The sequence below is a fragment of the Oratosquilla oratoria genome, chromosome 38 (assembly GCF_046742065.1).
Source record: "Oratosquilla oratoria isolate Oo_2021 chromosome 38, ASM4674206v1, whole genome shotgun sequence".
Classification (NCBI taxonomy): domain Eukaryota; kingdom Metazoa; phylum Arthropoda; class Malacostraca; order Stomatopoda; family Squillidae; genus Oratosquilla; species Oratosquilla oratoria.
This window is the reverse complement of record NC_134814.1, coordinates 31,667,387-31,679,886: the sequence shown is the minus strand read 5'-3', so window position 1 is coordinate 31,679,886 and position 12,500 is coordinate 31,667,387. Positions and strand designations below refer to the sequence as shown.

Genomic DNA, 12,500 nt, shown 5'->3' with positions numbered 1-12,500 from the left:
GCTTGACACCAAGTTCCAGTTGTTTAAGTCTCCCATTCCAAATACATACAAATGGTCAATACTATCTGTAAAATACATCAAGATTAATGTTCAACTTTTGAAAAATATCATTATAATATTCTCCATATTCTCCAGGGTTATTAATATTTATGCACAAAGTATTACTATAATCATCTTCATAGATCTGCAAGCTAATTTTCCTTATGTCATCTAAATGTCCTATCAATTCTTCTCTTGATTCTAAATGTTTAAGTTTAAACTTGTTTCCACCTGCAGAATCAATTACCCTATATGGACCAGTGTACCTTGGTGAAAGTTTATTATTGGGTGAGGTTATTTTGACCATTACTAATTCCCCAATTTTCAATTCTAGTTTATGAGCTATTTTGTGTTGTTGTTCCCTCATCTCTTGTGAATACACCTGCATATGTTTCCTAACTCTTTGGTGAATACTTTGAAGAGTATTTATCCTATTGGATATATAATCATCCATATTATATATGGGTTTTTGCTCTGCAGTCAACATTTCATATGGCAGAGTTTTGTCCTCCCCAAAAATTATAAAATGAGGTGTATCCCCAGTTGCTACATTAATTTGATTGTTCAGGGTACACTTAACACAAGGAATCCAAGTATCCCAAGTTACACTATGAGGACTTATTAGGGTTCTAAGACATATAATTATCTTTTTGTTTAACCTTTCTACTACTCCATTACTTTGGGGATGGTTAACGAGTATATTGACTTTCTTGATGTGGAACACACTACATAGATTTTCCAAGATTTTGTTATTAAATTCAGTCCCATTATCTGAAACTAGGATGTTAGGTGTAGTAAAATTACAGATTATCTGATCATAGATTACGGAAGCAATAGTTTCAGCTTTCTTATTGATTATGGGTTGTAATATACAAAATCTTGAAAAATAATCAATAGCAACAAATAGGTATTTAAAGCCGTTCTCGGTTAATGGTAATTCCAATGTATCCATGTGAACTCTTTCCCAAGGTTTCTGTGGAATGGGATAGGTGAGTATAGGAGCAGGTTTTGGTGTATTTCCCTTCACCTTTACACATTTTACACACTTTTCTATATAATCATATATAGTTTTCTTCATACCTAGCCAAAAGTACTTAAGTTGTGCCTGTCTATAAGTTTTATCCTTTCCAGGATGTGAACTACAATCACTATCATGAAGTAACTTCAATATCTCATTTACCAGAGTTTGTGGTATAACCAACTGATTTACTTGACCTCGAGAAATATCTTTCCCATTTACAAATGTTTTCCTATACAAAATTCCATTAATCAAATGAAATTCCTCCATCTTATACCCCTTTGGTAGCTTTGGAGGATCTCCTCTTGGGTTCATCAAATGCTTGATTATTGAATCACATGTCTCATCATCTCTCTGTTCTCTTATTAGCATTTCTTCATCTAAAGTTACTAATTCTTCTATACTACAAACAAAATTAATCAACCCAGTCCCAGTCATTGGTTGACTAATGTTTCTAGAAAGTGGATCTGCTACATTCCTTCTACCCGGAATATAATTAAATTGAATTTCATAGCACTGAAGTATCGCAAACCATCTAGCAAGTCTGCCTCTAAGATTCTTATGCTTAAATAAGTTCTGAATAGCTGTGTGATCAGTCCAAACTCTGATGGGATACCCTAGTATCATATCCCTAAAACTTTCTAAAGAATAAATTACTGCTAAAGTTTCTCTTTCAGTTATAGAATAGTTTCTCTCCGCACTATTACAAAGTCTGGATGTGTAAGCTATGGGTTTCAAAGTTCCATTTCTCTCTTGCATTAGTATGCCTCCTAACCCTATGTCAGACGCATCAGTACAAAGAATAAATTCTTTTTCATAGTCGGGGAAAATTAAAATAGGTGAACTCGTGAGTTTATCTTTCAACTTGTCAAAAGCTTGCTGTTGCGCAGGTCCCCATATGAACTTTGAGTCCTTTCTCAACAAAGAACTTAGTGGATTAGCAATGTCAGCATAACTTTGAATGAATTTTCTATAATATCCTGTTAATCCCAAAAAGCTCCTAACCTTGTCTACATTGGTCGGAACTGGAAAATTCTTGACAGCGTCAACCTTTGAATTTACTGTACTCAGTCCGTGTCTGTCTATCTTATGTCCTAAGTAAATGACACTGTCTTGCAAGAACTTACATTTTTCAAGTTTTACTTTTAACCCAGCTTCTCCTAGTCTTGAGAATATCAAATCTAATTTCTTAAAGTGCTCCACTGCAGTCTGAGAAACTATTAAAATGTCATCTAGAAATACACTGGCAGTGTTTCCTAACAATCCATCTAGAATAGTATTCATTAATCTCATGTAAGTTAATGGACTATTACATAACCCAAATGGCATTCTCTTGAACTCATAATGTCCTGTTGTAGTAGAAAATGCTGTGAACTCTCTTGAATCTTCATGCAATTCTATTTGCCAAAAAGCTGATTTGATATCTATAGTACTAAAATATCTATTCTCAGTTCCCAAACTTCTCAAAATGTCACCGATAATGGGTAATGGTAACCTGTCACGAATGGTGTGCTTATTCAGTTCCCTGTAATCAATAACTGGTCGCATAGTCCCATCAGACTTTGGTACTAAGATCAACGGAAAATTCCACTCACTTTTACTATGTTCAATAATATCCTGTGATAACATTTCAGTGATGAGTTTATCTACTACAGCTAATTTAGAGTGAGGAACTTTGTAAGCTTGTATGTAGATAGGTTGTGTTCCTGGTTTTAACTTAATGTGATGTTTTAAAACAGTTGTTTTGCCTAAGGCGTCCCCCGGCAAAGCAATTGCTTTTTTATGTTTCATAAGCAAAGCAAATAAAGCTTCATCCAACTCAGGGCAATTAGTTGATTGTAATAATTCTTTATATCTATTTCTTAAGTCTATGCCTTCTTGTACTGAACAAATTGATGAAGTTGGTAATTCTATCTCCTCACTATTCTCATTTAAAATCTTAATAGGTTTAGTACACACCTGAATACATCCTATTTGTGTACCTTTCTTTAAAACTATCTCTTTATTCATAGTATTAATTACTAATACTTCTACTCTGTTCTTATTTGTCTTATAAATCCCTGAGTCCCTCTTCAATCCTTTAAGTTTAACTGATTCTGGGACTGTAATTACTTCAGAGTCTACATTGATTCCTTTCAAACACACTTCAACCTTATTAATTGACATGGGATGTAACAATGTTGACCTTGTTAATCCGCAATCTGCAATTCTCAAGGCATCTGTGGTTGATGATTTAGTAATCTCTGGGATTTCCTGAACTTCTTAGTTGGGTTCACAAATTGTTTTACTTTCTGTAGGGTTGGACCGCTCGGCCTCGCTATCTAGGATAGAAATGTTATCTAAGGATTCATTGATTCCTGTCACTGGTCTTAAGTCTGGTTGATTTAAGAATGGGATTAACTGTGACTTCACTAAAATTCCTAAGTCAGCAGGACAAATTACCATGTTTTCTTTTCTCATAGTTGCAAATCCTATCAATAAATCTCCTGGAAAAACAGACTCTTCTACCACTATCACTGGGATGTACAATTGTTCATTTGTATACAAGGCAACTTCTAGCTCAATCTTACCTAATGTTTTTAACTGATTTCCAGTTACACCTTGCAATGTGTAACGGATTGGTTCCAACATTTTCACTCCTGGGTTCAACTGGTTTAAAACTTTACTAGTAATTACATTAACTACAGACCCTGTATCAATAAAAATTTGAATAGGCTTATTGAACACTTTACCTGCAATGAGAGGTCCTACAGAAGTTTTACCAACAGTAATTATCAGTTTGTCAGTTTCTTTCATCTCCCTTGCATTCCCATATTTAACACAATACCGCCTATCGGTATATATATGGGGAGGTCTGAAATGGTTTATTCTGTGTCTGGAGGTTTTCCTCTTAGCCCTGGGGTTACCCGAAAATTTCGGCATTCATGAGTTCTGTGTCCGATTTTATTATGGTAAATACAGAATGGAGGGTTCCTACATTGATACTCATTGTGACCTTCGTATTTGCAATTTCTGCAAATAATCCCATAAAAACATTCTTGTGCCTTGTGTCCCCATGCATTACAATTAAAACATAGGATTCTGGTATCCCTATCCCTAGATGGACTTCTAGCATGTCGCCTATGTCCTACTTCTGTTTTCTTAAACTCTCTAGAGTTCCTATATTGGCTTTGTTGATTTATAGGCATTACATATGGGTTTATTGTTCTGGTCTCACTGTATCCTTGAAGAAGATAATCTACTTCTCCTAAACAGATATTTGATTTTAAATCTTTGTACAGCCTTTCTGCTGTTAAGTCATCAGAATTCTTTGCCAATAAGCTAAATGTAATCAATTTGATTACCTGTGAGATTTTCATCTTCTCACTAGATCTTTCTATCCAGTCTGAATCTTTCATGATAGAATTCATGTCTTTTGACCATCTATCTAATCTAGCTAAGTACTCTGTGTCAGTTTCACTTGTCCTAACTTCCTTAATCATGTTTACCAATGATCTAATAGGATCCTGATCACATTTGGACATGAAATGCTTGAGAAATGCTTTCTTGTAATTATCATATTGATTAATTAATTCCATTTGCTGGAAGTTAATGACAAACCTCGCCCTTCCATGCTCTGGATCTATATTCTCCTTGAGAATCTCAATCTTACGATTCTCATTTGTAATGTTTTTACTAACTATAAGAGTGTCAATGAGGTTCAGGAACTTGTTTACACCATATGTGTTAGACTCTCCTGTGAATTTTGGAATATTTGTATTTGATGTGTGAATTTCGTGTCTCAACACGTTAGAATTCTGAGGGGTACTCATACTTATTACTAATACCTTGCTTTAGCCTGGCTGCTTGCGATGTCGCTTCGTGATGTCAATGTCTGGTTTGACGTCCTTCTACGGTCTTGTCATTCCTCAACGACGTTGTTCCTCCTCCATCACACACTCTGCCTTGAAGACCGCCTTGTAGATGATGATCACCTTGAAGAATCTTGAAGAATGCTTGTTCCCAACGTAGCAGTTACTTGAAGTTGTAGATTTCTCTCGTAGTCGTAATACACTCTTGATTTTGGTTGTCTTGTTCCCGTAGACTTCTTGCGCCACTCCTCTTCGGAGGTGTTTAACACCCAGTTCGTTCATCCCACCGCTGCCACCACTTTCACCTCCCCTTGTCACCACTGTCACTTAAATTTGACTTGTAATATCACTCGTCTCAAGGCCCCTTGCCTCTCGTTACGTGAGTTTCACTAATATTCAAGTTCCTCTTAATCAGTAGGCCCAATGCCTTCTTTTTCCTGTAGTCTCACTATTTTCTAGGCCCCATGCCTATTCCTCTCGTCCTTTGGGTTAATAAAAGGGTGGTGAATTTTCTTTCTTCTTTCACTGTAATTTCACCTTCTGCTTACACTCGGGATCTCTTTCTCTCGTCTCTACATCGTCTCCTGATCCTCTCTCCCCACCCTCTCTATATCTTCTCCACGAGATCCCGTATCCTACGCTAAGCTACCTTCGTCTGACGTCACTAATTTTTCTAAACCAATCTCCAGTTACTTTTCAAATAAATGTCACTCCTTATGGGCGTGACTTTGAATTCATGCACCAATAGTTTTTTTCTCCTTCTCCACCTTGCACCAACCCGGAAAGCCATTACAATGCCACTAGTGATATTGTTTATCTCAGCATTAGTCAAACGAAGCTAACCTGCGCTTACAAAGTTATGATTACATAATCGAATATAAAACAGTCACCACCATCGGTGTGTTTACATAGACAAAACGTCGCCCTCACATAGACATAACATTGCCCTCGAGCAGGCGTCGAGTCTGAATTATTCTAATACCCTAGCTCATTTCCATTCGTACACTACCGGCCTCTTACATATACATATATACATATATATACTTATATATACTTATATACATATATACATATATATATACATATGTATAAATATATATATATTTTAACATATATACATATATTCATATATATATACATATATACATATATATACAAATATATATATATATATATATATATATTAACATATATACATATATTCATATATATATACATATATATATATACAAATATACATATATACATATATATACAAATATACATATATACATATATATATACATATATACATATATATACAAATATACATACATACATATATATATATATATATATATATATATATATATATATATATATATATATATATATATATATTGTTATGCCACGACTTCCCAGGGCACGATGATCCCCGAGTATTCCAATTGAGGGCCCCAATATGGCGTAACAAAGTCCGAATTATGAGAGAGGACTTGGGCCCTTAAGTTATGCGTAATACCAGTCAACTGTTTCCTAAGAGCATTCCATTATATTGTTTCAAATAAAGAGCAACAAAGTAAAATAGATTTAATTATGAATGGGGGCTTAAGCATGACAGAACAATTTCAATTTAGAATAAGATGCTGCCGGCGAATGAGAATTGAAACATGGAAAAGCCGGCAGCTTTTAACAAGAGTATTAAAAAAATAAAGATCTTGCACAAGTATAACCATTACCATATAGACAGACACACACGGAATATAATAATCAAAGTTAAATTTAATCACTAGAGACCTAACTGCACTGGAACTAAAAATGTTTAATCTTACTTGACACAGGGTATTCTCACCAGTTCTTACTAGCCCGGTCCCTCCAGACAACTCAAACTCACTCACCTGGCCGACCGCCCACGTCACCTTCGGCCACCAATAAAGCAAAACTAAAGGCATCCACATTCTTTGTTACAAGATACAAATTTATATCTGACTGTACATGACGATTACATATAATTATTCATGTACTAGTGCGTTTAAGCATTCACATTACACCACCATACAAGGAATACATTCATCGTACCTTCGAACAACGTATCACCTAGCAGACGACAGGAGTCGTTGAAGGCGAACGGACAATAAACTTGCATAGTACATGGTTTCATACATAATACATAGTTTCATACATAGTACATAATACATACACAATACATAATTTACATAATACATAGTTTCATACATAGTACATAATACATACACAATACATAATTTACATAATACATAGTTTATCATAGAAAAAATGCACTCTTGCATAACACCCTCACCTTTAAATTAAACACAATAGTGTTTATAACCGGAATAGTGCATTTTTCAACTACAAGTTCCAAAATAGTAAAATAAACTTATACAATAATTCATAGTACATTACAAGATATTGAGGCAATAAACAACCAGCCTCAACCACACTTAGATTACCATACAGTAGTCGTGACCCTAATACCACAGTACAGAAACCACGATTGTCAGACGACTTTAGTACGGTCTTGATAAACTGTCTGCAATTACATTATTTTTACCGCTCACATGTTTTATTTCCAGGTTGTATGGCTGTAAAGCTAACCACCACCTTGTCAACCTCATGTTCTTGTTTTTCATATTGTTCACAAAGACAAGAGGGTTATGATCACTATAAACAGTTATTTTTTGTGGGTTATTTCCAACATACACATCAAATTTTTCCAAAGCCATCAACAACGCTGCTGCTTCCTTCTCTATAGTGCTGTAGTGTCTTTGGTATTTCTTGAATTTCGCAGACATATAACATACAGGAAACAATATTCCATCATGTTCTTGCATTAACACAGCTCCTGCAGCAGCATCACTAGCATCAACATTAATAGTGAAATTTTTGGAGAAATCAGGACCATGTAAGACAGGTTTGGAAGTAAGGATTGACTTTATCTTATCAAAGGCTTCTTGACATTCTAATGTCCATCTAAATTTTACTTTAGGACTTACTAAGTCAGTGAGTGGTTTAGCAAGTTTACTGAAATTAGGGCAGAATCTCCGATAATAACCTGCTACACCTAAGAAACGCTGGACTGCTTTACGGTTGGCAGGAGCAGCTAAAGCCTCTATGGCTTCCACCTTGGCGTGCATAGGTGCAACCGTACCGTAACCCACCTCATGGCCTAAAAAGGTCACCTTTGCATGAGCAAACTCAGTCTTCATTAGATTGACAGTCAACCTAGCCTTCCTTAACCTCTCGAACAAGGACCTCAGGGAAATCAAGTGTTCCTCCCACGTCTGAGAATACACGCACAGATCATCGATGTACACACACACACCTTCCAAGCCTGCAATAACATTAGACATTAGACGTGAAAACTTTGCGGGTGCATTCCGTAAGCCAAATGAAGTTACTTTGTATTGATATAGTCCACTAGGTGATATGAAACTTGACACACGTTTTGCCTCCTCAGACAGTGGCATCTGATAGTAGCCACTCATTAGATCTAATTTAGTTATAATTTTGGCCTTGCCGATTGAGTCAATTAAGTCATCTATGCGAGGAAGAGGGAAGTTGTCAGCCTTGGTAAGTGCATTAAGTTTTCTGTAATCAGTACACATTCTATACTCCCCATTTCCTTTTGGCACAAGAATACATGGAGCAGCCCAGTCACTCTTACTTGGCTCTGCTAAGTGATTATCAAGAAGAAATGTTACCTCTTTCTGGAGAATAGCTGCCTTATGGGGGGACATTCTATAGGGCTTTTCTCTTACCGGGGCGGCACCTTCCACTAGTTCAATATGATGAACTGCCTCAGTCGTTGGTCTCGGCACATCTCCAAAGATTTCCACAAACTCTTGCAGTAATTCTGAAACATCTGACTGTTGGCTGTCAGACAAATGATACAACTTACTATTTAGATTAGCAAGGACATCCGAATTCTTGAGTTTGTTACCTACAGGAATTTTATCAAGGTCCTCTTCACTTTGCATCTCCACAACTTCTAAACTATTTACAGTACCATCTACCTTCTCCTCTGTCTTAGCAGCACTTCCCGAGTCTCTTCTATGGTACTTCTTAATCAAGTTTACATGTACTAACCTTTTTGTTTTTCTGTGATCAGGAGTGGATATCACATAGTTCAAATCTCCCCGTTTACCTATAACTCTGAAAGGTCCCTTGTACCTTGCTTGTAATGGACACTTTCTTACGGGCAAGAACAACAGAACTTCATCCCCAACCTCAAAGTTACGTTCTACTGCATCTTTATCATAATTTTCCTTCATCTTTTCTTGACTTAGTTTTAAATTACATTGTGCAAACCTGTGTACCACATCTAGGTTTTCCTTTAACTTAGACACATACTCAGACAAGTTATCGGCATGCTCCAAGTCTATCCAGCTCTCATGGAGTAGCTTCATGGGTCCTCTTATGTCTCTGCCAAACAATAGTTCACTTGGAGAAAACCCGAGACTAGATTGCTTAGCACATCTGATCGCATATAGAAGGAATGGCAAACCCACATCCCACTCATTTCCAGTCTCATGACCATACTTTGCTAACATTGTTTTAAAGGTTCCATGAAAACGTTCCAAGGCTCCTTGGCTTTGGGCATGATAAGCAGATGCAATATATTGTTTAATCCCCAGAAGAGACATTACTTGCCTGAAGATATTTGATACAAAATTGGTACCTCTGTCGGACTGCACAATCTTCGGTATTCCGAATAGGGTGAAGAACTTTGTCAAGGCTGGCAACACAGTCCTGGCTGTAATGGAACGCAATGGAATGGCCTCTGGATACCTGGTGGTAGTGTACATTAGGGTTAACATGTACAGATGCCCCTTTTTGGTTTTAGGAAGGGGGCCCACGACATCAATTATCACATGGGTAAAAGGTTCCGGCACTACAGGAATAGGTTGCAACGGTGCAGGAGGAATAACAATGTTAGGCTTACCTACCAACTGGCATGTTTCACATGTTTTACAATATTGTGCTACTTGTCTATGGATACCAGGCCAATAGAAGTACTTGATAATCTTGTCCAAAGTTTTCTGCACACCCAGATGTCCTCCTATGTAGTCATGTGAAAAACTGATGACTTTCTCTCGATACACGTCCGGAACGATAACCTGATGAAACTCGCACCAATTCTCATTTGCAGGAACATCTGGCGGTCTATATTTTCTCATTAGTATATCATCACGCGTATAATAACATGTAGCTTCATTTGAGATGTCCTTCTCTTGTATGGCCCTTGCAAATAATGGGATTAATGACCTATCAGCTTTCTGGGCAGATATCAGATTACATTACTCTGCGCTTCATTCACTTTATCGCTAGACAGACTGCACGGCAGAACCCCGGGACTAGGCGAATCCACATCACGATCAGCAAGTTCATCTGGCTTAACAGCAGGTCCTGTACTAGAGTCTACATTAAACAAACTACTAATATCCATATCAGCAGTTTCTTCACTGGTTTTCATCCTTGCCTGGCTGCGAGTAACTGCGCATGCTGGAAAAATATCTCCACACTCGCTTTCCAAACCCTCGGCAGGATCCCATTCCAGTGGAGTCGTACTCACCACGGGATCAGGCACAATTAACTTTCCCGCTATATCATTTCCTAGCAAGAAACTCACTCCCTCAACAGGTAAAGTCTCTCCAACTCCAACCAACACAGGCCGAGTTAATAATTCGGTTCGGAGGAACAACTTACACAGGGGAACCGTCATCGTACCCCCAACGCCCTTTATCAATACATGCTCACCCGTCAACGCCTGTTCTACGTCAGGAACAGCGCTTTGTAATACCATACTGAGCGATGCAGCAGTGTCTCGCAACACAGTTACAGACACTCCGGGCCCATCCTCCTCGACAGACACTGTACCAGGGAATACAAATGGGTTAAACAGACTGCGTTCTCTTCCCACATCAGGATCCCCTTTTTCCTTTACATCTGCAGAAAGCAAAGTTACATTAGCAACACGTTTCTCTCTAGTCAACTCAGGACACCTTGCCCTTACGTGCCCAAATTTTTTACAGTAAAAGCAACCAATTTTTGACACATCTGTATTGCTTTTACCCAGGGTCCAGGTACCTTTACCCTTGTGTACCTTTCCCTCTTGAGGTTGAGAAATGCCTGGAGGGGAAGGAGGCTTACTTGATTTATGCGTTAATGTATAATTTTCCGCCAATGTGGCAGCTCGATCAATTCTACTTACTTCCTTTTCTAGCAAATAGGTTCGAACGTCCGGTGGAATACCCTTAACATACTGTTCCAGTGCAATTAGTTCCTTTAACTCCTCATAAGTTTCAATTCCGCTAGCTGATAGCCATCTATTAAATAATCTATTCACACTGTTACCATACTCGAGGTATGACTGGTGGTTTCCTCTAAAACAGCTTCTAAACTTTTGTCTATAAAATTCTGGAGTGCATAAGTATGCCTTCAACATTGTATCCTTCACTACCGAATACTGGCTCCGATCTTCAGAGGACAAGGATAAATACGATGAACGATCCTTACCCACTAAGGCCGTTTGTACCAGCACACACCAATATGGCTTAGGCCAGGAGAGGGTGGTTGCCAAACTTTCGAACTGCTCGAAAAACTCCTCCGGGTCACCCTCTAGGAAAGTAGGGACAAGGCGTACTACGCTGTTTATATCAAATGTAGGTTCCAGCAACCCTTGGACACCCTGCTTCTCCATCATTGCGAACTTCAAGTTCGTTTCAACCTTAAGCCTTTCAAGTGCTATCCTCTCCTTCTCCAACTCCTTCTCCAACTCCTTCTCTACTTTAAATTTCTCTAGAGCTATCCTCTCTTTCTCTACCTCCAACTCCATCTTAGTAATTTCCGCTTTATCCTCATCTCTCTCCGTCTCTCCTTGAAGCTCCATGTCACACAATGCCTTGGCACTATCCTCCAGAATTTCTTTCGAGATCAAATCTTGAATGACTGCTTTCTTAATATCAGCCTTGTTTGATTTACCTGTGATTTGAACCTTGTAAAACCTAGCCAAAGCTATCCAGTCATCCTTAAGTACTTCACAGTTCTGCAAAAGGGCAAGCCCAGGACCCTTAATGAATTGTGCAATGTCAAAAGACTCCATATCAGCTAGTGAGGAATTATAACCTAATTAATACAATGTTCATAAAGAATGGTTAAATACTCAAGAAACAGTAAACAATTATTATTCACTGCAAGTATACCGCACTAATACTACACCGCTGTACTTATACTTTATAGTACGATACCTTGTTCTGTATAATACACTCGTTGCACAATATGGTACCCCACATATAGTACGATCGCCGCACAATCCCAATACGTGCAATCATAATACCACACTATAGTACCCGGTATTATATAGTACCTTCACTTTATATGGTACCTTCAATCTATACGTTACCTTCAGTTATATGGTGTACCTTCAATTTATATGGTGCCCCGCATCTCCACCATTTTGTTATGCCACGACTTCCCAGGGCACGATGATCCCCGAGTATTCCGATTGAGGGCCCCAATATGGCGTAACAAAGTCCGAATTATGAGAGAGGACTTGGGCCCTTAAGTTATGCGTAATACCAGTCAACTGTTTC

General features: G+C 37.8%; 1 protein-coding gene across 1 annotated transcript in view; it reads right to left on the bottom strand.

Moving 5' to 3' along the window:
* LOC143019855 (uncharacterized) overlaps nucleotides 1-10,085 on the bottom strand; it is an 18,076-nt gene extending 7,991 nt beyond the window's left edge. The window contains exons 1-2 of the mRNA XM_076175836.1: nucleotides 8,307-10,085; nucleotides 7,710-8,087 (exon numbers count right to left, since the gene is read on the bottom strand). Of these exons, the coding sequence (XP_076031951.1) occupies nucleotides 7,710-8,087; nucleotides 8,307-10,085 (2,157 nt within the window). The remainder of the gene's footprint in view (nucleotides 1-7,709; nucleotides 8,088-8,306) is intronic.
* Between the last annotated feature and the right edge of the window lie 2,415 nt (nucleotides 10,086-12,500).